Source organism: Mesoplodon bidens (genome assembly GCF_964165515.1).
Source record: "Mesoplodon bidens genome assembly, chromosome: 1".
In the NCBI taxonomy this organism is placed as follows: domain Eukaryota; kingdom Metazoa; phylum Chordata; class Mammalia; order Artiodactyla; family Ziphiidae; genus Mesoplodon; species Mesoplodon bidens.
Genome location: NC_138176.1, coordinates 1,914,293 through 1,936,905, shown reverse-complemented (window position 1 = coordinate 1,936,905; position 22,613 = coordinate 1,914,293). Strand labels below are relative to the sequence as shown.

Below are 22,613 nucleotides of genomic sequence, written 5' to 3'. Positions count from 1 at the left end.
CATTTTTCCTTTTGGTATTATAAATTATGAGGTGCTAAATCACTGTGCATACTTATTTGTTCTTCCTTTAACTTGCCACAGAAGGAGAACCACTGAGTGAGATTATATTAATTTTCTCAGAGGATCTGAAAGCCAACTTCCATGACCCAGTACACACTACATTTAATACCATGTACGAATGGGTGTACATTCTATTGCCCCATTGCAAACACCAAGGAGCACCAAGGCTTTTTGAAAGTCTGTGCTAATTTGATAGGGGAGTATTATATTCGGTGGTTTAAATTTGCATTACCTGAATTACTTGTGAGTAAACCATATATTGCATAATGACCATTTATAATCATTCTGTGAGTCATCTGTTTATGTCTGTCTTCTATTATGGTATTAGAATATTGTCCTATATAACAATTCTCTTAAAACTCATTGTGTTAATCTATATGTAGATTAGTATATCAGTGCCACATTTTTAAAAAATGAGGTAACTTTAGAATAATAAGTTGGGGACTTCCCTGCCTGGTGGTGCAGTGGTTAAGAATCCACCTGCCAATGCAGGGGACATGGGTTCAAGTCCTGGTCCAGGAAGATCCCACATGCTTCAGAGCAACTATGCCCGTGGGCCACAACTACTGAGCCCGCATGCCACAACTACTGAAGCCCGTGCATCTCGAGCACGTGCTCTGCAACAAAGAGAAGCCACCACAATGAGAAGCCTGCACACCACAACGAAGAGCGGTCCCCTCTCGCCGCAACTAGAGAAAGCCCACGCGCAGCAACGAAGACCCAATGCAGCCAAAAATAAATAAATAAATAAACAAAATAGAATAATAAGTTAAATCCCTCATAGATTTTTAAAAGTATATATTTGTTCATCTCATGCGTATTTCCAGGATCAACAATTTTAAATGATTTTCTCATGTTCTAAAAAGTAATATAATTAGCATTATATCCATAAATTAATTTGAGAATTGATATGATCACAGTGTTCCATTCTCCTATCCAAGCTCACAGTGAGTCTCTCCAGTTGAAAAATATCAAAGTCAGCAAATTCTCTGTTTTCTTTTTTAGGTTTCATTCATAGTAAAGGCTCTGATCTGTATACCTGTGTTGACAGTGTGCCCAGGAACTTTATGCATTGCCCATGCTGTGTGAAGAGAGGCTCATCCCTGCTGCTATATTTAAATAACTATTAATATGTAGGGACTATGTTGTCTTTTGCATGTTTATATTTTATCAATCCATTTTGATGAACCAGCTGTTTAATTCTGAGAGTTTTTAAGTTGAATTCTGTGAGTTTTCAAAATACAAAAAAGTATATAAACCCCAAGTGGTATTTCTGTTTAATTTCTTACTGCACTGGCTGGAACTTCCAGAAAACAGTCAAAGTAAAGAAAAAATAGTGACTGATTCTCATGGGAATGGCAATGATGCTTGCCACTTGATATGGCAGTTTTTAGATAAATATTATGTATCATGTTAAGGAATTACAGTTCCGTTTTTACTTTCCTGATTTTTTAATGGCTGTTTACTTTTATCCCACGATACATCTTCCTGTAGTCTAATGAAATGAACACATGGCCATGATGTTGTCAATGCCTTTCTGATTGTGACACAATTTCTGCAATCATGAAATGCACTCCACTTAACCTTGGCAGACGTTAATGTCACTATACAGTTAAACTTATGTCACTATACAGTTAAACTTTCAATAATACTTTTAGGATTTGTACAGCTAACTTTACAACTGAGATCTGCCCATAAAATATGTTTGCTTCTTCTTTTCTCTTATTTTTGAAAAACATGGGTAAAATGGGTAACCAACCTCATAATCTATATTAATGCCTCACCGTTTTCTACGTTCTGAAAAAAACTGTATCAGGAGAAGATTCTCCTTGGAGTTTGAGAGATTTTACCCATAAAATCCATGGAGTGTCAGGGTGTAGAGGGGACTCAGGCTAAGAGAAAATGTGAGGATAAGGTCCCCACGCACTTGCCCAGGTAGAAGAGGGCGGAGACCTGTGGGCGTGTATACGGGCTGCTCCATCGTGATTCAAGATGAAAAGCTGCCAAAAATCAGTTCATCTAATTGTTAAAAAGCTGCTGATATCAAGCAGAGATGTCTCCATTTAATGTGTTTCTTTTTTTCTGATCGTGGGAGGGGAGACTTTAATCAATTTAATTCATTTCCGTTTTTCAAACTATAAATGTTTGCCTTTACTTTTTATCATTTGCTTCCTCAGATTTTCCTTAGTTTTTGCTAAGGAAACTTTTCTAATGCCTTGATTTAAGCTGATTTATTCTGTGCCTATGCTTTCATAGTTCACATATCATTTCCGGCTCTACATTTGCCTTGTAGTACTGTTGGCTACATATTACGACTTCTAATACGGGTACATCATGTTTGGTTATTTTATAAAAGGTTTATTTTGTAATATTGATTTCTGTCTCGTTCATTTATTTTGGGGGGAGTCTTAACTTCAAGACTGCTGGGCATCTCTTTATAGCTTATTTTAAGGTTTCAGTTTTGTTGCACTGTGGCAGGTATATGAAATCCATAAAATCACTCTTCGCAATTTCTTGAAGTGTCCTTCATGATATTACTTTTTACTCTTTTTTCTTTAATTTTTATTATGAAAGTTTTCAACAGTAATATAATAGAGAGTTATATAATGAATCCCATGTCCCATCACCCACCCTCCACGATTATCAGCTCATGACTGGGCTTGTTTCATCTTCACACCTGCACTCCTAGCACCCACACCTGGATTACTGATAAAACATAACAGATTTTATTTCAGCTGTGTATGTTTCTGCAGGCATCTCTAAAATATACAGGTTCTTTTTAAAAGCATCAGCGTAGAACTCTAACAACACTTACAAATTAACAAAATTAATCATTTCTTGGGCTTCCCTGGTGGCGCAGTGGTTAAGAATCCACCTGCCAATGCAGGGGACATGGGTTCGAGCCCTGGTCTGGGAAGATCCCACATGCCGCGGAGCAACGAAGCCCGCGTGCCACAACTACTGAGCCTGCGCTCTAGAGCCCACGAGCCACAACTACTGAAGTCCGTGTGCCCTAGAGCCCATGATCCTCAACAAGAGAAGCCACTGCAATGAGAAGCCCACGCACCACAACAAAGAGTAGCCCCCACTCGCTGCAACTAGAGAAAGCCCGAGCGCAGCAACAAAGACCCAAGGCAGCCAAAAGTAAAGATAAATAAATAAAATACATAAATTTAAACAATCATTTCTTTAAATTGTTAAACACAGTCAACTGTTCCAGTTTCTCCTGTTGTCTCACAATTTTTTGTATGCCTTGTTCAAACAAGGGTCAAATAAAATCCACACATTTTACTGGGTATGTCTCTTTAAGTCTCTCTTTTTCTAAAAGTTGGGTGCATTCAGGTGTAATTTATCTACAGTGGAATTCATCCTCTTTGTGTACAGTTCTCTGAATTTCTGCAAAGGCAGTCATGTAACCACCACCACAATCAGATAACTGTCCACAACCCCAAAACCTGCCCTCTGCCCCTCTGTGGTCAGTACCCTCCTCCCACCAATCCCTGGAAACCACTGATCTGTATTTGGTCTTATAGTTTTTCTTTTCCTAGAACGTCATGAAAAGGGAATCATCTATGATACAAATGTTTGACTCTGGGCTCTTCCACTCAGCACAATCTATTGGGATTCAATCATGTTGCCGCGTGTATTAGAAGTCCATTCCTGGTAGTTTCTGCTGTGGTCCATAGTTTGGATGTGCCTGAGTTTGTCAATCCATGCCATAGTTAATGGCTATTTGGACTGTTCCCAGGTTTTGTTATCATAAAGCCATTATAAACATCTGTGTACAGGCTTTTGTGTGGAAACATCTCTTTATTACTCTTGGGTAAATACCTAGGAGTGAGATTTCTGGGTACAGAATATATAGCCCTTCCAGTACGTGTGTAGGGACTCTTCATTCTGGATTTTATTTGTGTTTCCCTAATGATAGATAACATTGAGCATATTTTCATGTGCTCATTTGACATTATATGTTTTTGTTGATGATGTATCTGATCACATATTTTGCTGGGTTATTTTTTTCTTATTATTGATTTATGAGAGTTCCTTGTATATTATGGATATCAATCCTTTATTAGATATATGCTTTACAAATATTTTCTCCCAGTATGTGGCTCTTCTTTTCATTTTATTAAAAGTCATTTCAGGGCTTCCCTGGTGGCGCAGTGGTTGAGAGTCCGCCTGCCGATGCAGGGGACACGGGTTCGTGCCCCTATCCCGGAAGATCCCACATGCCGCGCAGCGGCTGGGCCCGCGAGCCATGGCCGTGGAGCCTGTGTGTCCGGAGCCTGTGCTCCGCAACGGGAGAGGCCACAGCAGTGAGAGGCCCGCGTACAGCAAAAAAAAAAAAAAAAAAAAAAAAAAAGTCATTTCAAAGAGCAACAGTATTTAATTTTGATGAAATCCAATTAGCAATGCATTTTATTCTATGGTTCATCTTTTGATGTCATATCTAAAAAAATTTTGCCTAAATCAAGGTCAGAAAATTATCTTTTATGTTTCCTTTGAGAAGTTCTAGGACTTTGGTTTTAAAATCAGATTTATAAGCTATTTTGAGTTAATTTTTATATATGATACAAGGTATTTATCAAGGTTTGTTTGTTTATTTTAAAGATGAATGTTCAACTGTTCCAAAACCATTTATTGTAAAGGCAAGTTTTTCTCTACTGAATGCTTTGGCACCTTTGTAAAAAAAATTAGTTGACCATGTATGTGTGTGTCTATTTCTGAAGGGTCTATGATTGTGTTCTACTGATCTCTGTTCCTCTGATTTTGCCAGTTCCACAAAGCCTTCATTCTTGTAGCTTTACCATAAGCATTCAAATCTGTTCCATATGAGACCTCCACATTTGCTGTTCATTTTCAACACTGTTGTGGCCATTCTACTTCCTTTGGCTTTCCATATCAGTTATAGAATTAGCTTGTTAATTTCTGTGAAACTGGGATTTTGTTTGGGATTACACAGAATTTATAGATTAATTTGGAGAGCACTGACATCTTAACATTATTGAGTCTTCCAGCCCTTTAATACAAAATATCACTCCATATATTAATATCTTTGATTTCTCCACTCAAAGTTTTGTAGTTTTCAGGATTCATATTTTGTTAGATTAATCCACAAATATTTTCTGGTTTTAGTGCTTTAGTGACACTGCTATTTATTGTAATGTCTAGTTGTTTATTACTGGTCATACAGGGATACTATTGAATTTTCACACTGACCTTGCATCCTGCAGCCTTGCTAAATTCACTTATTGGTACTAGCAGCTTCTGGTAGACTCTCTGAGATGGTCAATATGGCAACAATTTTGTCTGCATGTAGAGACAGCTTTATTTCTTCCTTTCCAATCTGTATGCTTTTCATTCTTTTTTTTTTTCTTTTCTTTTTGCCTTATTGCATTGGTTAGGTCTTCAAGTATAATTTTGCAAAGAAGTGGTGGAAGCACAAAGCCTTGCCAGGTTCTCTATCTTAGAGAGAAAACATCAGGTGTTCACTCTTACATACAATGCTAGATATGGTTCTTTCATAGATGTCCTTTGTCAGTGTAATATTGAGGTATGGCCCCTGAATATCCAGCTTGCTGAAGTTTTTGGGTTTGTTATCACAAAAGAATGTTGTATTTTTGTCAAATTCTTTTTCTGCATCTATTGACATGATCATGTGATTTTTATCTTTCATTCTATTAATATGCTATATCACATTTATTGATTTGGATGTGTTGAACCAACCTTGCATCACAGGGATAAATCCCACTTGATCATGGTGTATGATCCCTTTAATGTGCTGTTGAGTTTGGTCTGCTAATATTTTTTGAAAATTTATTTTTTAATATAGGCATTTTAGTGCTATAAGTTTCCATCTGAACACTGTTGGAGCTATGCTCTGTGATAATATTTTTAATACTGATTTTCATTTTTATTCAATTCAAAATATTTTGTAATTCTCTTTGTCACTTCCTTTTTGGCCCATGGGTTATTTGGGAGTATTTTTTTTTTAATTTCCAGATATTTGGCAATTTTTCTGGATATTTTTTCTGTTATTGATTTCTAATTTACTTATACTGTGGCCAGAGAACAAATTGTGTATATTTTTAATTATTTAAAATTTGTTGACTTTTTTGTGGCTTAGAATAAGTCTGTATTGCTGAATGTTCCATATATACAAAAAATATGTATTATATTATTGTTAGGTATTCTATAAATGTCAATTTAATCAAGTTACTGGATAGTATTGTGTAAATTCTGTAAATCCTTATTGATATTCTGCCTTCTTGCTCTATTAATTTCTGGGAGATGAGTGTTGAAATTTCCAAACATAATTATGGATTTGTCCATTTCTTTTTTAAGTTTGATTAGTTTTTGTTCACGTATGTTGAAGTTATTTTGCTAGATGCACACACATTTAGAACTGTTATGCCTTCTTGGTATGTATTTAGTTATGAATTTTTAGTTATGGAGTGTCCCTTCCTATTCCTGTAATACTTCTTGTTCTAAATTCTAATTTACCTAATATTAATACAGTACTCCAGTTTTCTTCTGATTTGCATGCTGTATCTTTTCCATGTTTTTACTTTTATCTGCTCTAGGTTCTTATATTAAAAATGAGTTTCTTGTGGACATAATAAATATAACGATGAAAATCTTTCCTTTTAATTATAAAGTTTACACCTTTGTATTTCTTTATTTCTTTACTTTGGCTTAGTTCTATTTTTATTGAAGTATAGTTAATTTACAATGTTGTGGTAGTTTCAAGTGTACAGCAAAGTGATTCAGTTATACAGATATGTATATATTCTTTTTCAGGTTCTTTTCCATTATAGGTTATTACAAGATATTGAGTATAGTTCTCTGGGCTATACAGTAGATCCTTGTTGTTTATTTTATATATAGTAGTGTGTATATGTTAATCCCAAACTCCTAATTTACCTCTCCCCCCATCCCCACTATCACCTTTGGTAATCATAAGTTTGTTTTCTAAGTCTGTGTGTCTATTTCTGTTTTGTAAATAAGTTCATTTGTATCTTTTTTTAGATTCGAAATATTAGTGAAATCATATCTTATTTGTCTTTCTCCATCTGACTTACTTAATATGATAATCTCTAGGCCCATCCACATTGCTGTAAATGTCATTCTTTCTTTCTTTTTTATGACTAACATTCCATTGTATATATGTATCACGTCTTCTTTATCCATTCTTCTGTCCATAGACATTCAGGTTGCTTCCATGTCTTAGCTATTGTAAATAGTGCTGCTATGAACACTGGGGTGCATATATCTTTTTGAATTAGAGTTTTTTCCAGACGTATGCCCAAGTGTGGGATTGCAAGATCATAGAGTAACTCTATTTGCAGTTTTTTAAGGACCCTCCACACTGTTCTCCATAGTGGCTGCACCAATTTACAACTCCACCACCAGTGTAGGAGGGTTCCTTTTGCTCCATACCCTCTCCAGAATTTATTATTTGTAGATATTTTAATGATGGCCATTCTGACTGGTGTGAGCTGATACCTCATTGTAGTTTTGATATACATTTCTCTAATAATTAGTGATATGGAGCATCTTTTCATATGCCTGTTGGCCACCTGTATGTCTTCTTTGGAGAAATGTCTATTTAGATCTTTTGCCCATTTTTTTGTTGGGTTGTTTGTTTTTTGATATTAAGCTGTATGAGCTGTTTGTATATTTTGAAAATTAATCTGTTGGTAGCATTGTTAGCAGATATTTTCTCCTAGTCTGTAAGTTGTCTTTTTGTTTTGTTTATGGTTTCCTTTGCTATGCAAAAGCTTTTAAGCTTAATTAGGTCCCATTTGTTTAATTTTGTTTTTATTTCCATTACTCTAGGAGATGGATCCCAAAATATATTTCTGCAATTTGTGTCAAAGAGTGTTCTGCCTATGTTTTCCTCTAGGAGTTTTATAGTATCCAGTCTTACATTTAAGTCTTTAATCCATTTTGAATTTATTTTTGAAAATAGTGTTAGAGAATGTTCTAATTTCATTCTTTTACATGTAGCTGCCTGGTTTTCCCAGCACCACTTATTGAAGAGGCTGTTTTTTCTCCATTGTATATTCTTGCATCCTTTGTCACAGATTAATTGCCCATAAGTGTGTGGGTTTATTTCTGGGCTCTCTACCCTGTTCCATTGATCTATGTGTTTGTTTTTGTGCCAGTACCATACTGTTTTGATTACTGTAGCTTTTTTTTTTTTTTGCGGTACATGGGCCTCTCACTATTGTGGCCTCTCCCATTGCGGAGCACAGGCTCCGGACGCGCAGGCTCAGCGGCCATGGCTCACGGGCCCAGCCGCTCCGCGGCATGTGGGATCTTCCCGGACCAGGGCACGAACCCGTGTCCCCTGCATCGGCAGGCAGACTCTCAACCACTGCGCCACCAGGGAAGCCCTACTGTAGCTTTTTTACCAACAGTATAATTTAAAGTCAGGGAGCGTGATTCCTCTAGCTCCATTCTTCTTTCTCAAGATTGTTTTGGCTATTCAGGGTCTTTGTGTTTCCATACAAATTAAAATTTTTTTTGTTCTAGTTCTGTGAAAAATGCCACTGGTAATTTGATAGGGATTGTACTGAATCTGTGGATTTCCTTGGGTAGTATGGTCATTTTAACAATATTGATTCTTCTAATCCAAGAACATGGTATCGCTTTCCATCTGTCTGTGTCATCTTCAATTTCTTTCATCAGCATCTTACAGTTTTTTGGAGTACAGGTCTTTTGCCTCCTTAGGTAGGTTTATTTCTAAGTATTTTATTCTTTTTGATGCAAAGGTGAATGGGATTGTTTCCTTAATTTCTCTTTCTGATATTTTATGGTTAGTATATAGAAATACAACAGATGTCCGTATATGAATTTTGTATCCAACAACTTTACCAAATTTGTTGATGAGCTCTAGTAGTTTTCTGGTAGCATCTTTAGGATTTTCTATGTATCTGCAAACAATGACAGTGTTACTTCTTCTTTTGCCAATTTGGATTCCTTTTATTTCTTTTTCTTCTCTGATTGCTGTGGCTAGGACTTCCAAAACTATGTGCAATAAAAGTGGCAAGAGTGGGCATCCTTGTCTTGTTCCTGATCTTATAGGAAATGATTTCAGCTTCTCACAACTGAGTATAATGTTACCTGTGGGTTTGTAATATATAGCCTTTATTATGATGAGGTATGTTCCCTCTATGCCGACTTCCCGAAGAATTTTTATCATAAATGGATGTTGAATTTTATCAAAAGCTTTTTCTGCATCTACTGAGATGATCGCATGGTTTTTATTCTTTAATTTGTTAATGTGGTGTATCACATGGATTGATTTGCAGATACTGAAAAATCCTTGCATCCCTGGGATAAATCCCACTTGATCATGGTGTATGATCCTTTAACACATTATTGACCAAGGGATTTTTGCAGAAACTAATGCCTGTGGCAATAATACATCTCTAGTCAATAATAACGTATTGTTTGAGTCAGTGGGCTAGTATTTTGTTGAGGGCTTTTGCATCTATGTTCATCAGTGATATTGGCCTGTAATATTCTTTTTTTGTGGTATCTTTGTCTGGTTTTGGTGTCAGGATGGTGGTGGCCTCATAGAATGAGTTCAGAAATATTCCTTCCTTTGCAATTTTTTTTGCATAGTTTCAGAAGGACAGGTGTTAACTCTTCTCTAAATGTTTAGTAGAATTCACCTGTGAAGTTAACTGGTCCTGGACTTCTGTTTTTTGGGAGTTTTTAAATTACTGATTCAATTTTGGTACTGGTAATTGATCCGTTCATATTTTCTGTTCCTTCCTCATTCACTCTTGGGAGATTCTACCTTTCTAAGAATTTGCCTATTTCTTCTAGGTTGTCCATTTTATTGGTGTATAGTTGCTCATAGTAGTCTCGTATGATCCTTTGTATTTCTGCAGTGTCAGTTGTAACTTCTTTTTCATTTTTGATTTTATTGATTTGGGCCCTCTCCCTTTTTTTTCTTGATGAGTCTGGCTAAAGGTTTATCAATTTTGTTTATCTTTTCAAAGAACAAACTTTTAGTTTCATTGATATTTTCTATTGTTTTTTAAGTCTCTGTTTCATTTATTTCTGCTCTGATTTATTTATTTAATTTAAGGCTTATCATAAATCTTTATGATTTATTTTCTTTTATTAGTTTCGGGTTTTGTTTGTTCTTCTTTCTCTAGTTGCTTTAGGCATAAGGTTAGGTTGTTTATTTGACATTTTTCTTATTTCCTGACGTAAGCTTGTATTGCTATAAACTTCCCTTTTAGAATTGCTTTTGCTGCATCCCATAGGTTTTGTATCATCATGTTTTCATTTTCATTTGTTTCTAGGTATTTTCTGACTTCCTCTCTCTTTTTCAGTAGCATATTGTTTAGCCTCCACGTGTTTGCATTTTTTTGCAGTTTTTTCTCTTGTAGTTGATTTCTAGCCTCATAGCATTGTGGTCAGAAAAGACGCTTGATATGATTTCAGTTTTCTTAAATTTACCAAGGCTTGATTTGTGACCCAGCATGTGATCTATCCTGGAGAATGTTCCATGTGAACTTGAAAAGAAGGTTTATTCTGCTGCTTTCAGATGGAATGCTTTATAAATATAAATTAAGTATATCTGGTCTAATGTGTCATTTTAAGGCCTGTGTTTCCTTATTGATTTTCTGTCTGATCTGTACATTGATGAAAGTGGGGTGCTAAAGTCCCCCCCTATTATTGTGTTACTGTTGATTTCTCCTTTTATGTCTGTTAACATTTGCCTAATATATTTAGGTTTTCCTATGTTGGGTGCATGTATATTTTAAATTGTTATATCTTCTTCTTGGATTGATCCTTTGATCATTATGTAGTGTCCTTCTTTGTCTCCTGTTACAGTTTTTATTTTACAGTCAATTTTGTCTGAAAAAGTATTGCTACTCCAGCTTTCTTGTGATTTTCATTTGTGTGGAGAGCCTTTTTCCATCCTCTCACTTTCAGTCTGTATGTGACTCTACACATTTTATTTAAATATACCATATTGTAGTTATTATTTTTTAATTATTTACTTCTTCTGTGCTTTGATCTTTTGTTCTCTTTTTCTGACTGAATTTGGGTTGAGTATTTGTTATGATTCCAGTTTTATTGTTTATTATTATTCTATTGTTTTATTAGTTATAACTCTTTTTAATTCTTAAGTGGTTGCTATATGCTTTATAATATGTAATTTAATTAATTAGAGTTCACCTTCAAATAATATCACACCACTTAATGTATGATGAGAGCTTTGCAGTTATAGCCTTCCAATTCCTTCCTCCCATCCTTTGTGATTGTTGACATTGTTTTGATTTCACATATGCTATATGCACATACTACATCACTCACCATTACTTATCCTTATACAGTTAATTATCTTTTGGGGCAATTAAAAACAAAGCAAAATATATATTTTACCTTAATGTACTCTTTATTTCTTTGTACAGATGCAAGTTTCTGTCTGCTATTATATTAGTTCTGCTTAATAAGCTTCTTCATAATTTCTTGAACTGCAGGTCTACCAACAATTAATTCTTTTCAGTTTTAGTTTGGGAAAAATCTTCATTTCACCTTAGTTTTTGATCATTGTTTTTGCTTTGTATAAAGTTCTTGACTGAGAGATTTTTAGTTCAGTCTTTTAAAGACGTCACTTTGTTGCTTTGGGGTTTGTATAGATTCTTACAATACAACTCCTACAATTTTAAATTTTTGTTACTATCTGTGTAATGTGTCTTTTTTTCCCCGTTTGTCTTCAAGATTTTCTCTTAACCTTTGAAACAGAAGTTTGAATATGTTTTGCCTCATTTTCAGTCTTGGGGTTTTCTAAGTCTCTTGGATCCATGTTTTGATAGCTTTTATTAATTGTTTATTACCTTTGGTCACTGTGACTTCAAATGTTTTTTCCCCCCTCATTTTCTCTCCTCCTGAAACTTCAATTATATGTATGTTAAACCATTTGATATTATCTCAGAGCTCTGGGAAAGTAGGCTCCATTGTTTCACTGTTTTCTCTGTGTTACAATTTTAGTGGTTTCTGTTGACCTGTCTTTAAATTCATTCATACTTTCCTTGGCTGTATCACATGTACTCATGAGTCCACCAAAGTAATTCTTCATTTCTGATACCATGTTTTATTTTTTCTAGTATTTCAGTTTGGCTTTCTTATCTTTTCCATATCTCTGATGAAATTCTCTATCTTTTCAGGCATGTGGCCCTTCTTTTCCATTAGACTCATTAATATATTAATCGTAGTTATTTCAAAGTCCCTGTCTGATAGTTCCAAAATATGTCATCTTAGGATCTGGTTCTGTTGTTTACTTTATCTCTTGACAATGGTTTATCATTTTTTGCTTTGTTTGTGTGTCTTGTAACTTTTTTATTCAATGCCAGACATCATGATTAGAACAATAGAGAATGAGGTACTTAGGAGTTACTCCTGGAAATGGGCACACCCCTTCTTCTGTCAAGCTGAATGAGATGTGTCAATGTATTCAGGTGTTGACCTGGATTTGAATGTTGTTGCCACAGTTTCCTACCATGCCCCAGAGGCTTCAAAATCCTTTAACGATGCCTTTTTCTTAGAGTAAGTTCTAGGGTGTCTGATAGTCGTAATATTTGTGTCCCCCTTAACTTTCAGCCATCCCCAAATTCCTGCATCACAGAAAAGGGTCACTCTCCATACCCGGTCCCTGCACCAGTGGTAGATGGCTGTTGCTTTTACTCATATTTGTAAGGCTGGCTATGGGGCAGGATGTCTTGTCCCGTGTCAGTCTTAAATAACCTTGTTTTCTGGGCTTCCAGCATGAGAGTTTCCTAGTGTTTCAGCTTCTTTTAACTATATGAGGGATTTTGAAATAATTTGTATCCTCAGATTTCTCAATTCTCCTCTTCCCAATTTTACCAACATAATTTGAGGTTACGTATTCAGATTATAATTATTCTTTTCAGCTTCAGTTTGGGGGAAAAAAGTTGCTTAGAAATTTTCAGTCATTCCTGTAACCAAATTAATGAACGTTTACATATATTCTATGTTATTGACAAAAATTGTTGATGATTATAGATAGTTTGAAACCTGACTTCCCCATTCTTAGCTCTTGCTTTTGATTAATTTCTCAATTGGTGGAGAAAACTGAAGAGAAAAAAAAATTTTATGATATAAGTTTTTCCCGAATTTTTCAGAGTCTATAAAAGAATTCTAAAATGATAGTATTGTCATAATTTGAAAATTAAGGGAAACATAAAGCTTAAATCTATTTCTTTAAAAATCTTACTGGCAATTGCTTGAGGAAATAGGATCAGTATGAACATATTCCAAATCACCATACAAAACAAAAATAAACTAAATCAAACAAAACATACATGGCACAGCAAAAGAATAAAAACAGACTAAAATAAAGAAATAACAAAACACTATAAAAAACAGAATATAATAATATGACAGAAGAAATAAAAAAATAGGAATTCAAATATAGGTATGCTAAACTCCATTTTTAAAGGCAAAAGAAGGGCCTGTGCCTTTAAATGACTGACCTAAGCTTAAAACAAAAGACAAGGTAAAGACTGATAAGCAAAATAAAATAGAAATGTCGGGTGACAGCAACATTAACTTAAGACAAAGTAGAACTTGAGGTGAGGACATCAGATATGAAAAAAGTCTATCCATCGGTTGTCTGAGAAGGTCTTTTCCTTGCTTATGCGTATGGACACCTTTCTTGTTGGCATATATTACTTTGATGACAAACGTTTTTCCTCCTAATTCTCTAAAGTCTTCCCCATTAGGTGATCATATCTAGTGCTGTACATTGATTTGAAGCTGTGCCCACTTATGTGTTCCTGGAAGGAGTGGCTCTCCCATTCGTAAACTCCACCAGGATACAGTGAGCAAGGTATATGGCATGGCCACATTTAATATGTCTGCCACATTGTATTTGTTTTTCAAGGAGATCAAATCAACATCGATGTGTTGTTTGCTCTCTATCTCACTGTCACCTTCTCATGATTACCATCCATTTGTTCACTGCCACAGCTATACATGCTTGAGAATCTGTCTATGATGTCTGCCACCATCCAGTTCAAACCGTCTTGCCACGTGATTTCATGCCTCCGCCAGCTCGTTTTCGATTTTTCTTTTATTGCTTTTCTATAAAGCTCTTTTGTTCATATTAAGGTAAACTGAAAGGTGATTTATGCAAAATGCTTACAAGCTCCTGTACAAAAGCTGTTTCCCAGATTTTTCTTTCCTCTGCATCTTTTGAGTAAACAAATCTTTCATGAAGCAGAACAGTTTCTGTTGTCCCACCTCATCTTCCACTTTACCTCCCTCTCTCTCTAGTCATCTTTGAATGGCACAGCCAGTATTTTTTTTCCAACAAGATATTGGTAGAATCAGGCTCTTTGATCTTCAGCCAAAAGGCAATGTAATATAGACAACTTTTAGACAAATCTCCAGTTTTCAGCAAACTATAATGCCATGTGTCCTTACTGGACAGAAGCTGAGTAAATTATTCTCCTGCTTGATACTCTGAATCTAAGTACTTGTATTTCTGAGTAGCTTGAAGGACTCTGAAGATCTTATCTTTAGAAGTGAAGAACAGGGATGCTTTGAAAAGCACAATTTCCACGCTGGCCCTACCCCCACCTCTACTTGTGATAAACCTCATATCCTTAGAAGCAATGCAAGCCCATTTCTCCCTGGGATGAAGAGGGACTTAGCACTGCATGGGAGAAGGGAGATGTTGAGATTGGAGACAAAGTGATGGGGGTCTCGTCCTAAGTGCAGAGACTCCTGAAGAGGAGGGGGTGCCTGTGTCCTCATGCATCCTCGCCTTTCCTGCATCAACCTCTGAGGACTGGGAATGAATGAGTCCCAGCTTATTTCTCAGTTCAACCCATTAACACTGTAATTAGGGATAATTCCTTAAAAAGCCACTAAATTATTCACTGGAGACTTCAGTTTCCAGTACAGTTGTAACTTTGCATATTTTTGGACGCTTGCATTTATTTTTCAGCGAGAAGACTCGGCCCTTTCTTTGTCTGCTCTGCTTCCTGAGGACAAATTTACACTTTCCTGAAGAAACCATGGCTCCCAAGCTGAAGAATGATGGAACATCCCAGGATACTCTGGAGAGCGCCCAGGACTTACAACACAGGTCCCGTGGGATAATGGGGTTCATCTTGCACGAAGTGGCCCTGAGCTGGGCCACCACTGCCGCATCCCACCACCACTCTCCTCCTTGGTTTAGGCTGCTTGGCTGCTTGTCATCACCTGGTGAAACATCTGTCATGAGTTTGTGACTTTACATGTTCTACTCCTCCATTCCCTCTCCTGCCCTGGTCAAGTTCTGCTGATCTTTGTGGTGTGTTTCAGGTACATCATCTCCTGGAGACCTTCCCTGATGACCCTCCTGAGACCCTCCTCGGACGTCTGCAGAGAGCCCCCTAGGACGGCAGTGCTGGGTAATGATCTACAGAGTGCACTTCCCCAGGAGAACATGAGCTGCGAGGGCACCTAGCAGAGCCCATGTCTGCACCGCCTGCAGGGGAGTGAACTCCTCTGATGAATGCAGGTGGGAACATGACTGACCTTCACGTTTCTAAACGGCCAACAGGCTTTCTTCAGGTCTCAGTATAACAGCAAATCATTACCTCTATCGTCAACATAAGTGAGTCTAGTATATATCAAAAATAAAGTCCTTCAAAACATTAAATTTTAGATGGCTTACCCAAATTCGTTCAAGTTGTGCTAATATTATATGAGACGCTGCTGCAGTGCAGTTACTTCTTAACCAACCATAGATCAGGAGGGGAGTAATATTAACATGAGCCTCAGAGGTCACCCACCCGACGTCTCTGCCCATCACACCTTTTTAACTCAGTTCAACAGACCACATGCTTATTGAAACAAAACCACTTTCTAGTGTCACATCATTGGAGCTCATGGTACGTAATGCTATTGTCAAGAACGGTTATTACACAAATGTACTATCTATCCAAGAAAGGAAAATGTGATGAGCCTGTTTAAAATGAGGGGAATCTGTCAGAATGGCCATCATCAAAAAATCTACAAACAATAAATGCTGGGGAGGGTGTGGAGAAAAGGGAACCCTCTTGCACTGTCGGTGGGAATGTAAACGGATACAGCCACTATGGAGAACAGTATGGAGGTTCCTTAAAAAACTAAAAATAGAACTACCATATGACCCAGCAACCCCACTACTGGGCATATACCCTGAGAAAACCATAATTCAAAAAGAGTCAGGTACCACAATGTTCATTGCAGCACTATTTACAATAGCCAGGACATGGAAGCAACCTAAGTGTCCATCGACAGATGAAGGGATAAAGAAGATGTGGCACATATATACAATGGAATATTACTCAGCCATAAAAACAGATGAAATTGAGTTATTTGTAGTGAGGTGGATGGACCGAGAGTCTGTCATACAGAGTGAAGTAAGTCAGAAAGAGAAAAACAAATACTGTATGCTAACACATATATATGGAATCTAAAAAAAACCAAAAATGGTTCTGATGAACCTAGGGGCAGGACAGGAATAAAAATGCAGACGTAGAGAATGGACTTGAGGACAAGGGAAGGGGTAAGGGTAAGCTGGGATGAAGTGAGAGAGTGGCATGGACATATATACACTACCAAATATAAAATAGACAGCTAGTGGGAAGCAGCCGCATAGCACAGGGAGATCAGCTCAGGTGCTTTGTGACCACCTAGAGGGCTAGGATAGAGACAGTGGGAGGGAGACACAAGAGGGAGGGGATATGGTGATATACATATGCATATAGCTGATTCACTTTGTTATACAGCAGCAATTAACACGACATTGTAAAGCACTTACACTCCAATAAAGATGTTTAAAAAATCTAAAAAAAAATTAAATTAAATTAAAAAATAAAATGAGGTGAGTCTGACTCACTCTCCTGATTCTCCTGGAGTTCTAATAGTGCTTCATTGATTAATTGAAAGGGGATCAATAAAATATATGTAAGATTCTAAGGCCATTTGCTTCTAAATATAACAATTTACAAATGGATCAACTTAAAATATCAATCATATAATATATTCATACATTATATATTAATATAGTGTATATAAATATTTATATGTATAAATGCATAACTTTATATAATGTAAATCAATATAACATTTAAATTTATCAATTTATAGCAAGATATAAGACTTAATAGCAATTATAACAATAACTTTTAACAACATATCTGAAGATTTACATGTAAAATGTTTTAATGAGGCTATATTTTCTCATTAACTATATTAAAATTGCAACAGCGTATCTTAACTTTTAACTGACTGGGAGCTGACGCTTCCTTCCACCTTTACTTGCTCCCCCTTCCAGGTTCTCGGTTAAACAGTAACATATAAACAACACCCTAAATGTGTTCTTTGGACTAACGGTCATTTAATACATGTTTCTAGAACAGTAATTTCTAAGAATCTGAAATGTATCAACAAATCAAAATTTTCATGAAACAGTTCAGAAACCCCGTCTCAGAACAAATGCATATATGACTGTTAGTAAAATACCTCTGGGCACAGATACATTATTCTCCAAAAGATAAGTAAAGCATGTTATATTCTTATGGTTCATGAGTCCAAAAAAAAGAAATCCAAGGAAGAATAAAAGCAGAAATTTGATAAATGTTAGATGGGGCGGACAGTTATTCTATGATCGACCATGTTAGTAAGAAATATTATTTTTTTTGTCCTTTAAAAAGGCTTAGTCGAAAAGTCAAAAGGTAAAATTAACACGAATACGCTTTAAGTATGAAATAGGTGCCGCACAATGGCAAGTAAAAATGTCCATATGATATAAAAGCTACGACAATTTGCCATAAGCTTCTTCGACAAAATTGGTAGTTAACATGTTCACAGTATGAGTCTTCTAAGAGGACAGAGGTATAATGCAAATGCCTACATGATATTAAAGAGTGAGCTGACAGGAGGAAAGGTCACTCAAAGCTCTTGTTGGAACAGTTAAACTAATTTCACTGCTTTTTTTTTTTTTTTTTTTTTTTTTTTTTTTTTTTTTGCGGTAGGCAGGCCCCTCACTGCTGTGGCCTCTCCCCCTGCAGAGCACAGGCTCCGGACGCGCAGGCTCAGCAGCCATGGCTCACGGGCCCAGCCGCTCCGCGGCATGTGGGATCCTCCCAGACCGGGGCACGAACCCGCGTCCCCCGCATCGGCAGGCGGACTCTCAACCACTGCGCCACCAGGGAAGCCCTGCTTTTTGAACTAAATGTACTGATTATTTTGGTGACAGCATTGCCAGTGCATTAGGAAAGTAAACTATTATCCTTTCAGATACTGAAAACGACGTCTAAAGCCTCGGAACACCACATGTTACATGCTATATCTGATCATCTTTTGTCATCGTTCAATTAAAAAGGCTATGTGATCATCTTAGTGTAAAACGTTTATAAGTGTACGTATGTAAGACGCTTATTCAGATTTTAACAACTCAGTAATAGGTGATTACAAGCACAGAAGGCAAGTTTCAGTCAAGAATCATTAAGGCCTATGAAAAAAAACACAAAGAGTTGAGTGTTCTTCCTGACTTATTACGAAACAGGACACATAGCAAATTATAATACTATTAAGGTAGAAAAAGAGAGAAGAAAATAAATATGTCTCCTAAACCCGCACTGAACTATCCACAGATACATGTCCTTATTACTAAATTTTAGAGCTACATATTGGGACAATCTTGGTAGGCAGGAAATTACAAGGAAGATAATATAATTCTGAAGTCACAAAATATTCCATAATGGAAGATGCTGCAAGATAATTTGGGTATGAGCAACATTTGCTTTTCTAATATGATCATATATTAAGGTGATTTTAAAAATCAATCAAAAATTCGTAAGATGATTTTATTCTCTTGTTACTATACAGGTTTATTATACCATCTTTCAACCAGGGATTATTTCATGGGAGTCTGTTCCAGGACAAATGTTCTTTTAGGTCACTAGACTCCAAAGAGAGAACGAAATCCATCTTCCAAAGAGCACACATTTATAGACCATCGCCAGTATCACCCCATATTCATGAAGGCAAAACGTATAAAAATCTTACATGTGCCCGTGTCCTGCGGACCAGGGAGCTATGCACCTCACCCCACATAAGGAACATTTTTTAAATGAGTTGCCTGATCAATTAGGGCTCCTACTAAGAGCTATCAGCAGAAGATTTGGTCCAATTCTACAAACAGAGCACCAAAACTATGATTCTGTACAAATCCCCTCAGCCATCTCTTCACCTTAAAACAGATGCCATTCTCCAAAAACACAGTGAATAATCTACCCCAAACTCAACTCCATTATGAAAAGGAATCATGCCCATGAAAAAAGAAATTATACTTTACTGAAAGAATTGTTTCATTAGAGTGACAAACATAGTTTTCATACCCAAAGCTAATTTGTAGCTACAGCCAGCAAACAAACAAAGAACAACCACACATTTTTACAGCTATTTGGGCACCAACCTGGGATAGGCTGAGGTGTCAACAGCACCGAGGGAAGCGGCCTAGAGGCAGGAGCTGGCCTGGACAGAGACACGGCTACTTGATTTGCCAAGAGTTGAGGCTTCTCATGCCCGTGGAACAATCTTGATTCCTCAGGATATATCCATGTGGAGTCCAGAGCAAAGGAATTATTCAAAAAGATCTGTCCAAAGAGAAAGCAAGCATAACACTTAAGACCATGCATGTAATAAAAGCTGAGGACTGTAAAATACTTGTCTTACACTGACTATTGGAGATTCTATGCACGGAGATTCTATAAAGCCACTATCTTAAAACCTGAAGATCCACAGGGCTCTGATACCAATCACCTTCGAGTTAAGTCTCCTGGGCTGGTCTTCAGCTATTGACTTGGTTAATTCATCCCAGCAGCCAGTTAACAGATATAGAATCACCCCAGTGAGATAAGCAGTGTGTTGTAAAACAAGTCACTGTACTACTTTCTGTTGGTTTTCAGGTAAACACAGTGTAGCCAGTATATTTGAATTCAAAAGCCAAGATAAACCATCAGAAAGATGAACACTCAAAGCAATAATACCAAGGAAAACTTACTTTTAAAATGTACACTTGAGTTATATAAGGTTTAAGGCTAGATTCTGAACAATAGTGATGGATTTAAAAACTGAAAAATTCAAAAAGTAGATTCTGATTCAGAAGTAGGAATTTTATATTATCCTACGGAAACCAAATATTTTAAGCTAAAACAAAATCCCTCGCCACCACCATCTACTGGTGCTTTTGAACAGACCATTCTTATTCTGAAAAGACTTCTCTCCAGACCTAGATGGTTGTTCTATTGCAGTTAGAAACTAAAAATACACAGTGATTTCTGTTATGGCAATACCCAACAACTTAAAAATTAATAGCCCATTTATCCAATCAGACTAGCTGCCTTTTTACCTTACAGTTAGGTATCCTTTTGTCTATCCAACTTTTCCCAATGGGAAGTGGAAGAGAAGATGGGCAGACATGTGGGAAAATGGGCACCAATTCCACAGTGGAAGAGGGGGACAGTCCAATCGATGGAGAATGACCACCAAACAGCCACTGAAACCCAAGAAAAGAGAAGGGTGTCCTCATTAGCCTATATCAATCAACTCTACTTTGTACCAAAAGATGCTGGGATAGCTGCTTTAAAAGGGAATTTTTAAATGCATGTATTTGATTATGAGAAAAATCTCCTCTTCCCAGTCCAAAAAAACCCCACAAACATTCAAAATTCTAAAAATTTATTAAAATTTTCATATCTGAATCATCACAATGCATTTACAACACTGCTTTCTGTAATATTAAGAAAGAACTTCTAAGCACAAAACCATGAGAACATGGTAAGAAATGGATTTCTGCCCTGAGAATATGAAAAACCACAATGGAAAGGTGAAATGCTGGGTATTCCTTTTATAATTCTTGAATTCTTTTTACAAGCAAGCAGAGAGCTATATTTTATGCTATTCTTTTCCGTATAACATTTTATATTAATTATATTTATCATTTTAAAAACAGGCACAAGTAATATTTTCAAAATAAGAGGTTAGGATTCAAAGTTACCCAAGGTTCGCAAATGCAAATAGATTCCAAGGCAAAGAAAACATAAATGAGCTTATCACATAACTGAAGATCCCAATGCACAGAATAAAATAGCAAACGTTGAAAGGGGGCAGACAATTTAGGAGACAGTCTCTCTAATTAAATTAACTGAATCTTTATCAGTGGAGAATAAGATCATTGTTCAATGGTATGGAATACTTCAATACGCATTTGTTTTAAAATCATAAAAGCATTTTTGAATTTCCTGTTATGTGAAAACGTTCTTCTGGTTTAAATAGTTATTTAACAGAAAATATGGTAGCACAAAATATTTTAAAGATTAATACTAAGTTTGGGGGAGATTTTTCGTTTTAAATTTACACAAGAAAATAAAAAGCATTTTCTATACAGAAAAAAAAAAAATGTAGTTCCTTGACACCATATACCTCTAGTGGTAGCACTGGCATATGACAAACCCTTCGAAATATCAAAAAAGCTACCAACGCTTATTCAAAAAAAAACCCAACGTGAACTGCATCACACATCAAAATACCATATCCAGTACCACGTATGTGATGTATCATTACGTGTAAAGACCAGTTTAGGAAGAGTTAACAACATCTTTTAGAAAAGCTCACAGTATAATACTGGAATTAAATTAATTATGTGGTGTATTCTAACATCCACTCATTTGAATATGCTAATTAGGACAGTCATTGGAATAAAATACATGCTATTCACTGATTTAAATGCATCTGCCTAGTTAGATAGCAAACAATGGATCTTGCCAAAACCAGCTTCCCTTGCTCTGTTACACCATTAATCAAAAGCACAGTCACTTTTTCTTTTTAATTCCAGATTTTAAACGCCAAACTCTTCCAAAGTGCAATATGACACTAGGTAATTTGGTGGACTCAGGCAGACCTAGGGTGGGAGTGGAAATCACCGGTAGCACTTCTCAGTATTAAAGGCAGGATTTCCCTGCAGGCTTCCATTGGTTTGAATTTTCTTAAGCATCGTCCTGAGTCTATTTTCAAATGAAAAAAAAAAACAAAAAAAAACAAAAAAAAAACTAGATCAGAATCAGAAACAGCTATTGATTCCCAGCTTGCTTTCCAAGCCTGGCAGAGACTGTAAAAGTATTAACTTCTATTCGGTAAGTCGGCCACAGTTCGCAGCTGCAACGCCGGGTTCCGGAGGCGATACTTAAGCACCGCGCTCTGGACAACGACCCCAGCCCGGGCGAAAGTTGTGGCCAAGGCGGTCCCAACTCTGGGCTTGGGGTGCGGGTCTCCAAACTGCTCGGCTGAGAAATCGGGAAGACATACTGCAAAAACTGCCGAGAGGCAGAACGAGACGTCGAAGCATGAACTTTGTTGCCGATGCATGGCTGCCAGGCTGCGCCGTGATGGGCTGGGGAGCCGAGGACCACCGCGGGAGGAAAGAGCGCAAGCCTCAGGGCCGGAGCCGCCGGAGCGGG

The 22,613-nt window shown here is 36.7% G+C and overlaps 1 protein-coding gene across 1 annotated transcript in view; it reads right to left on the bottom strand.

Moving 5' to 3' along the window:
• TCERG1L (transcription elongation regulator 1 like) overlaps positions 1 to 22,613 on the bottom strand; it is a gene marked incomplete at both ends in the record, with an annotated part of 204,936 nt that overhangs the window by 181,924 nt on the left and 399 nt on the right. The window contains 2 exons of the mRNA XM_081239775.1: positions 19,571 to 19,751; positions 20,507 to 20,653. Of these exons, the coding sequence (XP_081095901.1) occupies positions 19,571 to 19,751; positions 20,507 to 20,653 (328 nt within the window). The remainder of the gene's footprint in view (positions 1 to 19,570; positions 19,752 to 20,506; positions 20,654 to 22,613) is intronic.